The sequence below is a fragment of the Homarus americanus genome, unplaced genomic scaffold, assembly GCF_018991925.1.
Source record: "Homarus americanus isolate GMGI-L3 unplaced genomic scaffold, GMGI_Hamer_2.0 scaffold33468, whole genome shotgun sequence".
Classification (NCBI taxonomy): Eukaryota; Metazoa; Arthropoda; class Malacostraca; order Decapoda; family Nephropidae; genus Homarus; species Homarus americanus.
In genome coordinates, this window is record NW_024714177.1 from 2114100 (window position 1) to 2133428 (window position 19329).

The 19329-nt window shown below is 38.5% G+C and overlaps 2 protein-coding genes across 3 annotated transcripts in view; both read right to left on the reverse strand.

Moving 5' to 3' along the window:
* Positions 1-1516: 1516 nt before the first annotated feature.
* On the reverse strand, positions 1517-11250 carry LOC121876704 (conserved oligomeric Golgi complex subunit 8-like). 2 transcript variants are annotated; one of them, XM_042382057.1, is made up of 13 exons: positions 11139-11250; positions 9873-9944; positions 9565-9689; positions 8926-9078; positions 8263-8385; positions 7532-7634; positions 6394-6504; positions 5924-6084; positions 4821-4970; positions 4516-4647; positions 4117-4269; positions 3769-3966; positions 1517-3189 (listed from the first exon to the last, which is right to left on the reverse strand). In XM_042382057.1, exons 1-13 carry the CDS (start codon positions 11191-11193, stop codon positions 2296-2298), a joined length of 2430 nt encoding a protein of 809 aa, XP_042237991.1. In that variant the 5' UTR covers positions 11194-11250; the 3' UTR covers positions 1517-2295. The 2 variants fall into 2 exon arrangements, with proteins under 2 accessions (XP_042237991.1, XP_042238001.1); XM_042382067.1 differs by lacking the exons at positions 9873-9944; positions 11139-11250 and having other exon boundaries at positions 8926-9165.
* Positions 11251-12402: 1152 nt separating this feature from the next.
* The window catches only part of LOC121875950, a 52914-nt gene continuing 45987 nt past the window's right edge, over positions 12403-19329 (reverse strand). The window contains 7 exon segments of the mRNA XM_042380750.1: positions 12403-15151; positions 15891-16016; positions 16232-16380; positions 16731-16866; positions 17637-17708; positions 18101-18168; positions 18531-18788. Of these exon segments, the coding sequence (XP_042236684.1) occupies positions 14894-15151; positions 15891-16016; positions 16232-16380; positions 16731-16866; positions 17637-17708; positions 18101-18168; positions 18531-18788 (1067 nt within the window). The 3' untranslated portion in view covers positions 12403-14893.

Genomic DNA, 19329 nt, shown 5'->3' on the forward strand with positions numbered 1-19329 from the left:
TTGGAACCGATGAAGCCACGGTTAGGTTAGGTTTATACTGATTTTAATTGTTTGTGAATATCGCTACTGAAGGTTGGGGCTCGGATGCAGTACTGGAGCTTAAGCCTCTATGTTAACCAACACCAACCAATATCTTCAAATTTATACACTGGTGATGAAATAACCTGGTGACAAATTGTCCGGTGATGAATTGTCAGAGTACCACGGTTGGTAATATCTGATCTTGAGTCAATATACACTGTGTGGTCTTGCAGCTGCGCTTATATGTTTTTATGACCAAGACTACTGTATACAAGTGGTAGACATGTTGGTAATACTTTAAACGCCAGACACGTGGGAAGGAGCAATTTTAGGGAAATTTTCTATAAAATAAACTTGCTCCTCACCTGATGAATAGGAAGAAATGGGTGGAGGAATTGCAAACATCCTACTTTTAGTTTTCTGACGTTTTCATCGTAAATGTGCTTCAGGGAAGCTGACATTGCTTGTTTACGTGTGAACCGAGACAAATGATGTTTCATAGACTTTAACTACTACTGTTATTCTTGGCCTACCCTTAGTTCACTCTTGTATCTTTTGTCTTAACTAATCTCTTCCCTTCTCTCCATATGCCTCAACCATTTCAGCCTACCCATATACAAAACTCCTCTAATGCTCTATTAGCTCTGAGCAGGGTTTCCTATCTCCAAGTATTATTACACATCCGTTTCCCTTTTCTCATTTTATCTCGTAAAACTCTGTCATTCTCTTTAACCCTCTCGTGGTCTTTAGATGCAAATTACGTCGCTAAACGCTCCCGTGTTGGCGCAACACCTGCCGCTCAGCCGTATCTCACATCTAAGTTCCTCCCATTAGCCTCTTGGGCTGGTAGATGCATCTCTAATGGTGCAATTTGGGTCTGGATTGCACTACCCAATGTTTACTAAAATGGAAAAACCATTCCTGTTACTGACGCAACCTGTGTCGGGAAGATATTTCCGACCATGGGCAAGAGTACCAGAGAGTTATCTGCTATATTTCACTACCATACAACACACTTCTTACTTTGGCGATACTGTATATAACTTGAAGTGAAGTGAAGGCCCTTTTGACATCAATAAATGCAATGACTCTTGAACTTCAGCCAGCCACCTCTTACTCCTGCAATTGAGTTAACTTTGGCACCATCTCTAGCAGTAAAGACCTTGTCTCTCTCTTTGGTAAGGACAACAGGGCACCATTTTTGAGGTTCCTGCTGCTTCTCTGTGTACAGACAACAGGATCAGGTATCCCCCTAAATTAAAAAATGTTAAAATGTTAAAAGCTCTCTCTGGCAAATTAGCTTGATATATATTTTATGATATATTTTTTCTTTTATGTACACCACCTCCATACCTGTATTAAAGACACACAACTCTTTAAAACAGATTACTGAAGATATCTGATGTTTGTTTGATTACTACACTGTATTAATTACATTGGTGGAGTCATCAAATATTTGCACTAAAAAATAATTTGGTGAAAAATCAGAGTTGTCTTAGGTAAATACTGTATTAACAAGAGAAAGAAAACAAAGATATATGAAAAACAAAAACAAAAAACAACAATATATATAAGGCTGCATCACGAGCACCTTCACTGGCAATTTTTTCAAACCGGCAGGCAAATCTGGTACTATAATTCTGGCTTAATGCACTCACAGTGGTCACGCGAGATCAGTTGAATTACAGTATCACACAAACGTAAACATTCAAGACAGACCATGGTTATTTTGGGCTGTATCAAGCATGGGCAAGGAAGAAAACGCTTATAGACTTATCCAAGGTTTCCTAGGAGGAGGAATACGAGTGTGTACAGTACTACAGAATGGTGAGGTTCTGATTGTGCCCTGGGTTGTCACTTCCAAGATGTAAACATTGCAGTTATATCAATACTAATAGTACACAATTAATATGCATTCATAAATTATTACTTGTATTTTATATACAGTATTGTGGTAATGTTAAAATTTATCGTGATATATATACAGCAATGCATATATGAAAATTAACCATACCTTTAATTCAATATATAACTTAATTCTAGGAAGGCGAGGACATCGGACTAATTTTACTAGATGATCGGGTGATGCAGCAACACTATCTCACTAATTAATGGTTGTTAACATGTGTATAACTGTTTGGGATTGTTGATATTTGAATGATTAACAGTAAAGGTAGGTATTCTTATACAAAAAAGTTTCTATGATGGTGTTAGGTTTTGTGGGACAGAGGGTTATGATGGTGATGGTAGATGTATGCACTGATGGTTTTGGATCTACTGTAATGGTATGTCATATAGCAGTAGTGATGAGTCTGTGGATAATGGTGTGTCTGCTGGTGGAACTGGTTCTACTAATGGTGTTGGGTTCAATGGTGGTACTGTATCTAGTGGTGGTGTTACATATATTGGTTGTACAGGTTCTAACAGTGGCATTGCATCTGCTGGTTGTACAGGTTCTAACAAAGGCATTGCATCTGCTGGTTGTACAGGTTCTAACAGTGGCATTGCATCTGCTGGTTGTACAGGTTCTAACACAGGCATTTCATCTGCTGGTTGTACAGGTTCTAACACAGGCATTGTATCTGCTGGTTGTACAGGTTCTAACACAGGCATTGCATCTGCTGGTAGTACAGGTTCTAGCACAGGCATTTCATCTGCTGGTTGTACAGGTTCTAACACAGGCATTTCATCTGCTAGTTGTACAGGTTCCAACAGTGGTGTTACATTTGGCATTGCAATTAATTGCCGAGCTGAATCTAATTGTTGCTCTAACACCTGAGCTTCAGGTGCTGTCATTTGTTTTTTAGTTTTGGATAAGTGTTCTTGAGCATCAGGATGGAGGTCTTGAGAGAGTACCATCTCAGCAGCACTGTTTACATGATTATCTTGTGCTCTATCAAGGTCATCCTGTGGAGCTTCTGTGTCAATTACAGACACTGCCTTTTCTATTTGGTCATTATCTGGAACTGTGTCAGAACTAACTTGCAGTTTCGAAACTTTATCTATGGTAACATTTGTTGCATCAACTTGGGATTCTTCAAGTCTGCTTCCAAGTGCTGTAACTTGATCCTGAAGAAAATCTAAGTCAGAGGCTAAGTTTTCTTCTTTTTTGGGTAGAAGATGCTCGATAGGTGCTAGCATCTCTTCTAAATTCAGGAGACCAAAGTTCTGAAAATATGAAATTGAAAAAAAAATTGTGAAATTAATACTACTTGGAAATACTGTAGGTACAATGGAAGATCTTCAGCCTGAATTCCTTTGGATCAAGCAGTGTTCCAATTACAGATACAGTACCTGTATTTTTTTAATTACAGTATACTGTACAGGGTAGTTACCAATCTTTCCAACAGGACCAGAATGAGGTAAAAACTATTTCATAAATTTGAACACATTTTCCCATATATTTCCTATAATAAAAGCTAAGATACATTTATAATTTTTTTAAAATGCTACAAATTGTTTTTAATGATAATTTGTGGTGTACTGTACACAATGATTTTAAGCCAATAATGAACATATCTACCTTGCAAACAATATCACAGCCCTTATAAGTCATATAGGATCAAGTATACAGTATACCTGTACACAAAAATGCAGAATACAAGCTGCCTTACTTAAGCACCCTAGGTATTGGCACTCATATAATACTGCACTGTCAATATCCATGTGAAATGAAATAAGCCACATTTCATTCTGGATCATTAATGATATTTAGGAATAAAATACATATATAATGATGATTTGTACCTCTCTCTGAAGCTGCATCACAGGAACACCAGTGATGAGAGATATTTGCTGAAGTGGATAAAGGAGACGAAGACAGCTGTTGATATGTGGAAGAAGACCTTGAGCTACAACTGAGCACATGCGCTGAAAAGCTGCCTCCTCCCGAGCTGTGAAACCGGAACTTTCCAGCCGATGAAGTTCCAGGAAGGCAGCAATTACCTGTACAGTAAACTGAACATTAGAAGAAACTGGCAGATATATCCTGAGTTGTCTAAACCTAAATACTTTCATTATTGTAGTCAATAAAAATTCAAAATTTTTTCAATAAGTTTGGATACTACTCAGAAACTGTAATAGCATTTAACGCACCTTTGTAAGAGACTGATGCAGTAGCTTATTGACGTCAGGTAGTGTGGCCACGGGACAACACTGGCGTAGTGTGTTAAACGCTGTTACCAATCCATTCATATAATGTGCCAGAGGCGGAAATTCCATCAGAGTAAGAGGAGGTCTTGCCTTATCCTGGTAAATGTTACAGTTTTTACTGAATAGTAAAAGAAAGACTAAACACGTACTGTAATTACAGTATAAATAAAATATGCAAAAATATCAAAGGGTTGTTTTGGGGTCTTGGAAATGTATATAAACATGTTTTCCTAGTTTAAGACCATAAAAAAATTATGTGCAAAAAATAAATAATACCAACACACATTCTTTTCGTTGTTTTTATCCCCTTATTATACGTACTGTCCTTTCAAGAATACCTACCTGTGTCTCAGCCATAAATGATGTGGATGCACTGAGCTGTGGGGCCTCCATCAGAGAGAAGCTACTTAGCGTCTCATCAAATTTAATATTTGCTGTCCTAATGTCCTTCTCACATTGTAACAGTGCAGCTCTCTGTATGGTTAAAATAATGGAAACTGTAAGACTCACTGAAAAGGTAAAATAATATTCAAGTATTTACTGTGTGAATAACTTAAGGTTTTCATCAAATTACTTCTGCTACATCACAAAGTACTTTATTATTGCACATTTTAATGATCCTTTGTAAACAGACTAACATAACTGACCTGGAACAGTGGAATAAGAAGGTTTCGGAAATCAGCTCCAATGCGACTGAAAGACTGACCAAAAAACATACACTGGGCCAGGACAGCCTCCAGGTTAGCACCAACTCCACGCTCCAAGTCCTTCTCCACTATCTTGATGAACTGGTTAACCTGTACACAAGTGTCAGAAGATTGAGAGTAATTACTGTTAGCAACTTACAAACATTTGATGCTCATTTGATAATCTCTAAAATTTATTGTAACATTTCTTAATTTTCATTTCTTGTGTAAAATCCATTACAGAAGGAAGACTACCAGAGGTATATGTAGGAGTGAATCCCCTGCAATCTGAGGTCATGCCTCTACTCATAACGATTACAGTAGTTGAGTTATTATAAATATATTTTTTCACTCAGTTGAGGTTGCAAATTCTATGCGACATCTTAATTAAGTATTTAAATATTCAAACCTCAGAGGATATGAACTTCCAGTGTGCTTGTCAATGAATAAAATTCTAAGCACTAGAAAATGTAATCCTGCCTTAATTCACTTGGGATCTATCAGCATTTCATTAGTACTGTACTGTATATTATATGTAAAGAACAGTATTATTCAAAACCTGCACAATGATAGGCAATGGTATGAATTAGAAAATTAAGTTGTCAAATGTAAGTACAGTTCACTATGGTTGGCTGAACTCAAGATTGTGTGGCCAAATTCATAAAAATGTATGCAGTAATATGAACCGAAAAATAATAAAATGCAATATCAACTCTTATCCCTCCTCAGGAACGTCTTTACAGTTCAATCAGTGGCAGGAAACAGAATGCTACATCATGATATCCCATATAGTTGAGCTGGATTTTTAAATAAAGTGAACCCTGTGAGTAAGAGTCTTCAGTCATGAATGCACACTTGTGTCTGACACAACTAACAAATCTGTATCTGAATCTGGATTTGAATGGGTGAGATAAAAGCTAAACATGTAGCTTGCAGCAAAACACTGCTGCTGAGCATTGAATTCTTTCTGTGAATTAGTAGCATTCCATCTTATGTCAGTCATGAGAATTCAGAGGCCATAAATTGACTCATACAACTGAAATTTCACACATTTAACAACTAACTTTATGCAAAATCCAGCCGTGGAAGATTGCCTGTTCATTAACCTCAGGGTCACCAAGGCTGAATCTTGTATCATCATCCGAGAAGATGGCTCTGTACTGAGTCACAATGTCAAAGAGGTGGACTCGGGATGCTTCCACTACTTTGATTATGTGGTGATACGCTGTCAAAAGAAAACAATTATATATGAGACCATACTGTGGGAGATTTAAAGAAAAAAATTATATTCACTAAAGTCCTCATACTCAGAACAATGGTAAGTGTACATGGAAGAAAAGATCAACATTTCATCATCCACCTCATCTCATATTTCTGATGCTTGAGATGTGATCATATATGCAGTACTGTACATTCTTCCCCAAACATTTAAGTTCCTATACACTCTGAAAAAGCAACATTACTCTACTTTCCAAGCAAAGTTAATACAGGTACCAATATAAAGTTCACACTCTGCAAATTCTTAAGTACTCACCATCTTCCTTAGGTATGCCCTTTAAGATGCCATTGAACCATGAGTCTCTGGCCTGTAGGAACTTGAGTCTCAATTCAGGCTCCGTAAAGACATCTAAACGCCGCAGCAGACCTAAAATACATCAAGGTTTCAAGAGGTACCCAGAAAATATTTTATATAAGAAAAATACATATAGTACACCTTGACCAGCACCTACCCCCATTGCTTATAAACCTTCTCCTTGAAAGCTTGAACTCCAATGCCAAAGTCTTCAAATACTCACCTACTTTTTGCCACTATATTAATTCATAGAAAATCTTCCCATTAATAGGTATCACCTTGTGAGGCCAGGAAAAGAAAATCCAGACTGAATCATTCACTATGAAATCAAATATGTAGTACCCTGACACAGAGTGGGTGACACTGACTCCAAACTTGCCTGCTAGTTGAATTTAAATTGGACTGTAAAAAAACCTAAGTCAATGCTTCTAACATGATATAAGTAATCTTTCACTAACTACAGCACTAATACCTGTACCGAGAACTACAGGGTATATGGCCAGGTCAAAATGCCCCAAATCAATGAGAGATGCAGATAAATGAGGTTAAGCTTGGAAGCCCGGAGTGTGGCTGATCTCGAGACCAGGCTCTACACAGTTATTTCTGTGATATCAGGTTCACTTAATTTCCCTTTGTGTCACAGTAGGATAAAATCTTGTTTCCTAGTTGCTCCCATTAGAGCTGTTGTTGCTCTTGAGGAGATTAACTAATAGATCATATCAGTCCTGGCCACAACTACCAAGGTCTCTTGGGTTCCGTACGAATACCTTTTTGAATGCGTATACTCAAGGTGCCCAGTAAAGAACGGCTGAACATAGAATTATGATGGTGTGTTTAGAACAAAGTGAAACATTAAAAAAAATATATAAATGTGAAAGAAAGAAGAGAAACACAGAGTATGAGGCAGTGTGATAGAAAGCCTAGAAATTTAATGGTGTCAGTGAGGAGGAATGTGTGTAGTGTTAGGTTAAAGGTTACACATGCGTATCACCTTACGGGGTTGTGAGAAATGAAATAATGATAGGATAGATATGTACCGGTAGTTATAAATCTGAAATATAATTACCAAGAAATAAATAAAGGTTAATTTAATATATACCTATTACTTTGAGGCACTGTGGTAGAGCTAAGGGTGACCGCAACTGGGCAAGAAGCTGACTCAACATCAAACGAGTACCAGCTTGTACCTCTGTGACAATCCCCTGCAAAATGACACATTCACTGATAAAATACATATAATTCATCTCAGTACTTCACTTTACATGTCTCATATTCATGTATTCACCCAAAAAAATAAGGAATGAAGTATAAAATTCCATATATGGCCATGGAAAGGAGTCAAGGGACCTGTGAGATCACCTACAGGAACACACTAACAGAACCTACATTACTTCTGAGTCAGGTTCTGTCCTTTTGGATCAGTGTGAAGCTTTATAGACAGTATCTTGTCCACATGATCCAGGGTATACAAAGCAAACTCTGATCATGGTTCTCTGGTGTGTTATGAAAGCCAGTGAGTCAATAGGTACACATGGATGAACCCTGAACTACTTCTCTTGCCCATGTCTTAGACCTTACTGTAACTCATAAACCTGGGAATCACACTTTGAACTATGAAGCTGGAAAAATCATGGAGATGGTCACATGTTTGAGGTTAATACAGGTTCTAGTCAGCACTATAAATATTGTCCAGTACTATAATTACTTAATATTTTTAAAGGTCTATATCAGCACCTGGAAGTAAACACGGGTGTTTTGGTAGGTGGTCATGCAGGTCACTTAACTCACAGCTCTTAAAAATTTTACAGTAAAGAAGGTGCATATACTTACAGCAATGATAGGAATGTCTGTGTGCTTTTTTTCAAGTCTACGAACATACGCCAGAATTTCTAAAGCTTCCTCATAATAGCCATTCCTTACACAGGTGTCCATTAGTTGTGGCAGCTCCAGAATCTGTAGACAAACCATATAAATTGTCACAAATCTATTAAATATAAACAAATTGAGAATACAACCATCTAGTTTACAAAATGCAATTAAAGGTTATCATAAAATAAATATTAAAGTAAAACCAATGGGATTTAATAAACACTTAAAATGATCACCAATGGAAAAACAAAACAAAACATAAATCTTCAATGGTCAAGTTGGATTAGTTATTGACAAGACTGAAGATATTAAATTAATAACAGTTTTAGAGGACTGATGAAAGGTTGGTACGTTCCCTTTATGGTGTTCAGTGAAAGACAAAATAACAATGGAAAATAATTGTTTATGAGAGTGTTAAAAATAAATGATGATGAAGTTATTGACATAGCAAACTGATAATCAAAAAGAATACGTTACATTGCCATGAAGCATTCAAGTAGTATGGATGTCATGGGTCACTCTGTTTAAGCCAACCTGAGTGTCTCTTCCACTTTCCTCAATTGAAAATAGCCAAATAAATATTAAGAGATTGGTTAAAGAGACACAGTATATAATATTTCTCACCTCCAATAACTGTGTATGCTTTGTAAGTGTTAGTGAGGTTAGGTGGCGCGACTGTGCTAGGTTCCTCGATGTAACTAAGAATCCCTCCACTCTTCCCCTCAAGTTGGGCAGACAGGATGAAAGACCCTCCAGGTGGCTCTCCACTCTAGTGAACTGCACGACAGAGGAAGTCAAGGTTGTTAATAGAATTTTCTTCTTACGCAAGTCCATCCATGTCTCTGGGTCGATGCTAAATTAGTACTGCAGATAAATAACAATAGTTGCACACTTATAATTAATAAGAAACAATGAACTTCTGGTACCATGGATATTTCTTGACTTTAAAGTACATGTACTGTACTGTACTGTATTTCGATAATTATGAAACTACTGTACTTGACTTCAGGCAAGTGTTAAAACATTTTAAATTACATTGTTTATTTAAAGTTGTAAATGAAAACATTTATAAGTATACAATATAGAAAAATCACTTGGAAAACATAAAGTGCAAAATTATTTTGTGCATGACAAGGACTGTCAAGGACATACAGTGTAGATGGTAGGAGGGTATTCCACTATAACAGCACATACACACATAGTGCTCTCTACTGTACTTATATAAATAACTTTAATTGAATATTTTAAATCACTAGTACTTACATCCTTATAAATTGCTCTAGAGCAGTCAGCAGTGTGGATAAAGGTCTTGTAGTTTGTGTAAGCCAAGTCTCTTGTCTGATCCAAGATAGCTGCTCTCTCTTCTCGCAGATGACCACCTTCCTTCGCTAGAATAATTTACATTTAATTACTCCTTCTATTCACACATGACAAACCAATGAAAATTATCATCTCATAATTGAAAAACATAATCATGACTGATCTAGTTAGCAGAGTCTCACAGGACACCCCATGATGATCCTCACACATAAGATTTATATCAAAGAATAAAACTACAGCATAGTTAATACCTAATTTCTCTACGCCACATGATGCCAGCTGTATGATGTAATTGCTGAACTCCTCACTGTCTTTCCATGAATCTGAAAATGTACAAAATATCACAAAGTTTCAATCATGCTGGTGGTAGCACAAACAAAAAGCACAACAATGAGCAGCTAATTATGAGGTACAGTATTTATTAAAGAGAAAACTGCCAATCACACAATTTATTAAATGCTGTAACTCACACTTAATCACATCAAACCAAAGTACAGTACTGTAGTATTATTCATCAAAATTTCAAAATGTTTTCTGACTAAAATTCCCATAATGCAGTACAGTATCTGCTTTACAGCCATATTTCAAAATAATGTTATCTACAGTCTACACAAATACAGTGTTTTCTTTCTGAAGGAAATTTGATACAACTTAAAGATGTCAAGATCTACTATAATGTACTTTGTTACTATAATACATAGCAAGCAGTTGATTTTGGAAGTAGACAGTGACATTGAGTAGCACACATTTCTCGTGCACCTTTTATTAAATTTTTGTGGAGAAAACTTTTAATTTCAAAGGTAAAAATTTCTTCAAATCAAGGCTAAGGTCAGACCACTCTCGTCAAGTATTACCCTAACAGCTTAACCTACTCGGTACCCTAGGTTAGGTAAGATTTAGTAGACAAGTCATTGGGGTAAAAGTATGGAAAATAGTAGAAAACAGAGATCTGGGTTCATCAGCTATTTAAATACATTTTCTGTAGATGAAAACACATTTCTTACCAAGAATAAACCAAGTCAGGTGGAGGAGTTCTGCACCTGTCCTTTACTATTACCAATAATAATAGAACCATAACACTGGCAAAGCTTCGACAGTTCATTGACTTCTTTTGCAGAATGATATATTTATAAATACTAATTTCTTAATAGTATAGAGGCCCATTCAGTATATGATAGTTAAAGACTGCAAGGGAAGTATGGCACACTTGTCTTTGAATTAGCATACGCACTGCACTTTGAAATTAGATCTTGAAAAACCATCATGTTATTTTGAAAACCTAATTATCAAGAGGCCAGCCTTCACCAATGGTTACCCTTTGGTTATATTTGGGTGTATAGCCTCCAACCTCAGTGGCTGTCCAGATTCCTCGCCCTCTTACACCCTACAGTTCGGCCGGTGCCAAGGAACATGAATCTGTTAAGTCCCTAATACTACAATATCACCTCTAGAATTTCATAAACAATAACTCCAAACTAATGTCAGAGTCACCTTAAGATGCTGTATGACCTACGTACCAGGTATTCCCTCAGGAAATAAGAGTTTAGCCACCTCCTCAACCTCCACGTCCATAGTTGTTTACATCAGCTGGTGGACCTCGCCTGTGCTGCCACCTGGCCCTGACACCTGACACCTGCCACGACCACACTGTAAGTTTATTTCATTCAATTCCGATTGTCTGTTTCTCCTTATTATATTGCTGACGTTATATATATATATATATATATATATATATATATATATATATATATATATATATATATATATATATATATATATATATATATGAAAATTATGAATACTGTCAACAAGGGCGTTCATCCCAATAATCCTTCACTACAAACAAACAAAAAAAGAAGAACAAGTGGATATATTAGGGGATCACGTCAGTTAAATTGGGCAAGTAGAATTATATGTGTAACTTTCGGTGTGTTGAAATAATCCTGATTTATGTTTCCTAACTCATCAAGGATTCTAAATGTGGCATATTTCAATTGAAAGTTTAGTGAGGAAGTCAGTCTGTTTTTCTCCAGTGCGTGCACAGTTGTGCAGGTGGCGGCGTATAAGGGAGGGAGGCCTGTGCAGGGTCCCCTCATTGTTCTTTATATTACTTAATGTATCAGGCTGTTCAAATTTCCTGATTTACAGAATCTCTGTCTTATCCAACATTGCCTACCTTCCCAGTAGAGCTAAACTGCCCCAAGTTTGTGTCCTTGGACCCATTCTCCATTTTATCAACCTGTTCATATCCTCCAGGTACTCACGAAATCTTTGACGTATTTTCATATGAAATCAATTTTAAGTGGAATGTTTACTGCACCTCCACCTCACTCCCCGCCTAAGGACAAGCAGCCTCTCGTAAACATGACGACTGTACCATCACTTTAATTACTCTCTGTAACTCACAATCTTGGAATCAAAACATGTCGGAATTTGCGGATTATTATGAGTATATTTTCTACAAGTATTGCAGAAATGAAAACTCGTGAAAATACCGATATTACAGAGCTTGAGTACAGTATTCATCTAATGCACCATCTGCAGAACGGTGAGAGGGACAAGGTGGGGAGGGTTACCATCATGTAGGTATGGTGTTATGTGAGCAATTTTACAGCTTCACACACACACACACATATATATGTATATATATATGTATATATATATATATATATATATATATATATATATATATATATATATATATATATATATATATATATATATATATATATATATATATATATATATATATATATAGTATATATAAATAAAAATCATGGGTAAACAGATTAAACTCTTTATTGTGTGAAATTACATAGTCTGTTAATCTTTCTTTCTATATATATGCCTATATTTATTTGCTCACATATACAAAAATATACAAAAATACAAATATTCAGAACGGAAACTAAAAATATATACGTGTGCAGTCTACTGGCTGGTGACATGCAGGTTGGGGGTTTGCGGTAAGTCAACATGAATGTAAACAAGGAGACAGACTACAAAAAAGCACCAAATAGCCAACATTGCCCCAATATAACCAACGGACTGTTCTGGTACTAAATGTCTTTAACTCCTTTTCGGTTTATGTATTTCCCTTTCCTTTGTTTGCAAAAAAGAAGATTTTTTGGCAATGTGAAAAACTGTTGTAGGTACACGCAGCCAAAGTTTGTTGTTGGTTTACAAATACAACTTCTCAGTCTGCGTTAATAGCACCAATTTCTCTCCTCAGGTTCATCACCATCAGAACCAAATATTCGGGACTTTTAACCAACCATTCATATTAAACAACGAAGACAGACACTCGGCGCAACATGTCATTTGCAAACAGTATATTGTTTATAAACACATTCAAACATTCTAACTCATCGCATGGGTCAGTGTATTGTACTCATAAATGCATTATTCACAATAAAGCTGATCTATTAAAGAGAAAGACAGCTAACATTAGTGGCAATACCTGACTTGTGTTAATATATATATATATAATGACATTCTGTATCACAAAATTTCATACTTCGGTCTTCTGGGTTGAGGTTAAACTCTCCATACGTGACACTGAAACCCTCGAGTTCCCCACCCAAAAAAATCAAGTCTATACGCTTCATTTTTAAATAAAAAAATATAAAAATAACCCTGTCAATTTTGTTTTCAATTATTTTCACTAAAATTACAAAAGCTTTTTACGAAATGTAGTTATGTTTAATATCCGGTCAGGTTGGTGGGAGGTGACGTACGGTTGAAGGTGTTCCCAGGTGAGGCGGTGACCTATGGTGACACCGCTAACAACCCCCCCACCCGACCTGCCCCACTACAGGAGACAATGCCAACATGAGGATCTCATTCAACCCCCTCAGTATTGCCGCTGTTCCTTGCTGACCTGCCTTACCCTGCGTGTGAACCAGGAAGTAATGGTGGCGATATTTTTAATGTCATATGAACAGAGTCGGACGTAAGATGCTGATGACATTTCCCTGTTAAAGTGACATAAATTATCGGGTCAAGGGGAACTTACATGTTTGAGTGTACTGAACCCTTTGCATTGAACCTCGCCGTGCTGGACGCTGTAACTTACTTCACAGCGTCCTGCAGCACAGGGTCTTGCCATTGTTTTACTGCTATTCGTCTCATATCAACATCAGGCGTCAGGGACCGGGAACCTCAGATGCCCGAGTGCCCTGTGTGTGTGTGTGTGTCTATGAATGTATAAACATGATCCGCTTATTGCGTAGGTGTTTCTTCACATTGCTTTGTTAACTTTTACACGTTGTCTAATTACATAATTACATACACTAATTACAAATCTTATACTGTAACGTGGTGTTGAAGGATGAGTGTGTGATGTTGTCCACTACCCTCACACAGCGAGAACCACCGCCTTCACAACGTCCCTCTACAGTATGTACAGTAATTGTGGGAGGGAGTGGGACACGCCTCACCGGGAGCTGAATTAAATTATTTGGTAATTTCTTCCTGAAATTTGGGACCAGAGACAACATTTAAATTCTGTCGAGTTTAAGTGAAATTTTGTTTGTCATTTCACTGAAAAGAACCAATGACTGAAATTTTCAGGAGGACAATGTAACGACTGGATATATCACTGGTGTGTCCCTTAGAGATGTGAGTGTGACGGTAGTGTGACGCTGTGTCTCTCAGAGCTGTAAGTGTAACGGTAATGTGACGCTGACTGTACACAAGTTACTGACCTCTAACAAAACATCTGCTAACACAGTAGGCAAAGGAAACACCGCTGAGAAGTTGCTGCTCACGAAAGAAGCCCCGAGACAATGGTGACGTCATACTGGCCAGCTGCAGCCTCTGTCAAGAAAAGCTAAAACAAACCAGACAGCCCGTGGCATCACCATCCTCCAAGGAATACACATCAACTGGCAGCAATATTGATCTAATTATAAAATAAGCACATCTGATGATACTGCAGCCACCTGACGACTTTACTCTTACAATTGTTGGCGGCGGAACAGTGAGTGCGGCCAAACATCGAAATACACCTCTACACGAACCCAAAAAAAAATCATCCACCCAATGTACAGTTGCTGACAGCGGCGACAAACTCAGAAAGATATACTCCACACACAACTGTCTACGTCAGTTTGGTATACTCCACTACTTAACTAAAACAACTCCTACTAGTTTATTTACAAAATAAACATTAAAATCTTCATCCTCTTAACGCTCTACAATTCTTTTATTTACATCCTTATTCCTCTATTTCTTGTTGCCCGCGAGAATAAGTGTTAGGATAATGGGGGTATCACAACACACTCGCCGCCCTCCAGTCTATCGTGTGGAGTCTCCCCATCAACACCAGCGCCACGCCCGTCACCCACGCCAACCAGCACGCGCCCACGCTATCGGGACAAGCTTGCCCACCGCTGATCCTCTGAGGGCTGGGAACGGTGTCTATAACCTCAGCCAACACGAAGAGGGAGAGACGCACGTCGTGGTGGATCTTGGGTTCTCGATAGTTGATCATCTTCACCACCTTACTGATGGGCCGGTCGCATCGGTTCTGGAATGATGGGGACTATATGAGTTAGAGGCACCTGTAGTTTTGGAATGGAACCAGCCATCTCTAGTGAATCATCTACCACCAGAAAGTAAATCGTCTCCTTCCTTAGAATAGTCCTTACTGCTAGTCAACCAGCCACATCTAACACTGGGTTGGTAGTTGGTGATGGCAGAGGAACCTTGAAAACTACAGAAAAGGACCACGAGGTAGTGAGTGTAAGGGAGGTCCTTGGTGATGGCTACAACACTCACGAGTCTTTCTGCACGAGAGCTCTCACCACATTTAGGAGTAAAAAAAAAGAATCACCTGAAGATTAGACATCCCCAACTCAGTTTATTTCATCTAATGATTGAATACCCTAATGTTACTTTGACCATTAGGTTAGATTAGGTTAGATAATGTTAGATTAGATTAGGTTAGATATTGTTCTCCTAGGTTAGGTTAGGTTTGCGTTAGTGTGGTTAATCTTAAGGTATAATGAGCTGGGGGCTAATCTTACAGACACTAGAGAAAACAAGGATTAAAATTCGATAACTTAGATTAGTCCTGGATACATGAAGGATAATCTTGGCTATAGAGAAGTCCTCAAAAGAATTATTAACATTGGAAGAAATTGGAATAAATATTTGCCCCAGAAACTTATATTGTATTACATTATGGAAAGTCTTTTGGGAAGGATACGTACCTCAAAGTTAATACCACAGGAATAATACACACACACACACACACACACACGTACCCTCTCCTCCTGCAGCATATTGAGGGTGTAGGTGTTGTTGACGACGCTAGAAGACACATCGATGTGTCGCACTTGAAGCACCAAGTTGTCCCTCGTGTGCTGGAACACTTCAAGTCGACACTCCTCCTGCAGGAAGACAAATGAATGTTGTTACTATATATGTTGAGAGAGAGAGAGCGATATATATATATATATATATATATATATATATATATATATATATATATATATATATATATATATATATATATATATATATATATATATATATATATATATATATATATATATATATATATACACACACAGTATCACTGTACCAGAGGGGAAGTAATACTAACGCCCATGTTAGCAGAGATGGTGGTGAAGATCTCCTGCAGGGGAGCAAGAGCCTCGATAGCGGTGCCGCCCGTCACGTTCCTCAGCAGCGCCTCCTCCGTCTTGCTGAACCCCAGCAGCAGGAACAGTCCCGTCGGTAACTCGAATTCCTCTGTAACACAACAACGTACAGTGACTGTAACACAACAACGTACAGTGACTGTAACACAACAACGTACAGTGACTGTAACACAACAACGTACAGTGACTGTAACACAACAACGTACAGTGACTGTAACACAACAACGTACAGTGACTGTAACACAACAACGTACAGTGACTGTAACACAACAACATATAGTGACTGGTGACTGTAACACAACAACGTACTGTGACTGGTGACTGTATTACAGCAACATACAATGACTGTTTTATAAAATAGCATCATAAAGTGACAACAACACTCTAACCATTCTTTACAATGTTCCTCATCTGTGCTGTCCTCACTGTACGGGTCCATACCTGGTTTGGGGCGCTGGCAGATGAAGTCCCCAGAGTAACAGATACACTCGCCCCTGTAAGCTTGGTAGGCCGGGGCGTTGTGGTTGTACACGGCGAAGTTAGTCTCACACGGCTTGTTCTCCACGCACTCCAGCACCTGTGGGGGGAGGAGATCAGGATGTTTAAGAGGCCTTTAACACCTGCGGGAGAGGTTAAGAGGCATAAAAGCCGTCCCATTAGCTGTGAGGGAGGTCAGGAGGTATCTGGGAGGTATTAAAGCTGAGAAAATGTCCAAACTATTCTAGAATTTTGTACGAAACGTTCATGAGGAGAAAGTGTGTGTGTGTGTGTGTGTGTGTGTGTGTGTGTGTGTGTGTGTGTGTGTGTGTGTGTGTGTGTGTGTGTGATACTGCTCACCTCGTAATGCTGCAGTCTGAGGGTAAAGGCACTGAAGGAAAGGGAAAGGAAGGGATAGAGAGAGGAAGGGGGAGGTGGGTAGAAAAAGAAAGAAGGCTGGAGATGAGAAGGTATAGATTAACTAGTGGAAGGAAAGGGTGAACAAAAGAAATTAAATAGATGGATAACGAAAGAAGGAAGATAAGAGAGGGAAGGAAAGAATAATAAGAATTAAAGGAGATAAATAAACATTAGGATAAGACCTTCACCAATGACATGTAAACAGTTCTTTGTTTCTTTCTTCCACTGAAAATTAACTTAGCTAATTATTGAAGAAATTATTAACAAGAGGAAAAGTTTTCGAAAATGTCCTTGATATTTTAACTCACCTGCCCCCCCACACACACACACACCTGTATCTGTCACTCACACCTGTCTGTCACACTACCTGTCTTTCCTACACACATCTGTACACACCTATCCCTCCACACATACACCTGTCTCCCACACACACACACCTGCCACACTTACCTTACATTTGGTATGATTGTGGCGTTCACAGTAACAGAGTTCAGAACAGTCTTGGTCACCTTCTTTGTATAACTGAAAAATACAATTAATAGGGATTACTAATATAACCTAAACAAAACCTATATAATTATAAGGAAGAATTTTACCTAAACAAACCTCTTGCTATAGAATCGTTTAGCTCAGGGTCGCGTAACCTTCATCTCAGGGACCCAGTGTGTAAGAAATATATCCCTGGCTCTTTTATAAGGCTTGTTTATGGTTGCAATGTTTTTTTTTATTTAATATTTTGCGAAATTTTCTTTTTTTACCAGTATGGAGATTTGGGGATTGTTATTTTTTATGTATTTCACTCATATCTAATAATTTTTTGGCAACAAAGTATAATTTCATCAGCTGTGACGTATATATGAACCAACATTAACACTGTACACAGTTGCCATGTTGTAAGAAGCTCGACGACTTACCCTCATACTGTCGCCCTCCTTCAGGATGTGTGTTGGAGAGTCGTCCGTCTGTTGAACCACGCAATATCCTGCAACACAACACACATACCTCTCTTATTACACCTCTTAGTTTGGGATCACCTCAAGATTACTTTACCTCCTCCGCTCTTCTTTGGTTATTTCTCCTGTTGATTAAAATACCCTAATGCTACCTGAAGGATGGGGGGGGGGTGAGGTTAGGTTAGGTTTAATTTAAGTTATAAACCCTCTGTAACACAACTCACAACTGGTGGTGAAGCGCAACAATTAAGGATTTTTTTTTATAATGTAATAATAATTGTGGTGGTGGTGGTAGTAGTGGCTGGGGTGGTGGTGGTGGTGGTGGTAATGATGGTAGTAGTGGTGTAGTGATTGTGGTGGTAATGATGGTAAGGACGGTGGTAATACTTACTATCCGGGAGAATGGTCGTGGTAGTGCTAGTAGTGGTGGTAGTTGTGGTGGAGGAGGACGGGGCTGCAGGAGCAGCCTGAGGGAGGGTGTGGTCACTCTGGGCGGTGCTCGCTACCTTCCTCGCCTGTAGTCGTGTGCCGTCCACCTGCATCAGCTTGGCATTTGCATCCTTCTGGTCGTCTACTGGGTCGTATCCGTTGTCGTCGTGGTAGTTGTCCCCACGACCTACTGGATACTGGGGCGCCGGGTCCTTCTCTCCTGGGGATCACGAGAGAACAGGTAGAAGTGCAGGAATCTCTTAGTCTCACTCGCTTGATAGTGGCTTATCTTTTCCTTGGAACTTTCACTAAAATGTTTTGTGTGAATGTACAGAATGTAAACGTGGCAACAGAGGAAAGAAAGATACTATTGTGGGCGTGTAGCCTGGAGCCCAGCGTGAGACGTTTTGTGAGTGTTCAGTTAGTTCCAATAATATTTCCAGGACAGAAACCTTTTTAAGATGATCTTTCTAAACCTCACCTCGCCCACTTATTACCCAGATAACTGTTTATACTTGTTATCAGCACTGCTCCATCCTCAACCACAGTGATTTAGTATTTATCTTTAATTCAACATTGTTTACGTCCTGTTGTGTGTTGTTTGGCGAGGTACCGAGTCATCTTCATAAAGGTCACGTCAAGAATACTTCCCTCCCTCCCTCCCGCCCCCCCTCCCTACCTGCCCTTCTCTCCCTTGAGTCCCTTCTCCCTTCCTTGCTTCCCCCACTCACCTTGGTGCTGGTGCTGGTCGTGGTGGTCCC

Coding starts and splice junctions, on each gene's coding strand:
- LOC121876704 (XM_042382057.1), bottom strand. CDS start 11,193: ATGGACGTGGAGGTTGAGGAGGTGGCTAAACTCTTATTTCCTGAGGGA. Junction 9,945..11,138: donor ATTTCCTGAGGGAATACCTG/GTACGTAGGTCA, acceptor GTACATTTTCAG/ATTCATGGAAAGACAGTGAG. Junction 6,085..6,393: donor GGGCATACCTAAGGAAGATG/GTGAGTACTTAA, acceptor TTCTTTTGACAG/CGTATCACCACATAATCAAA.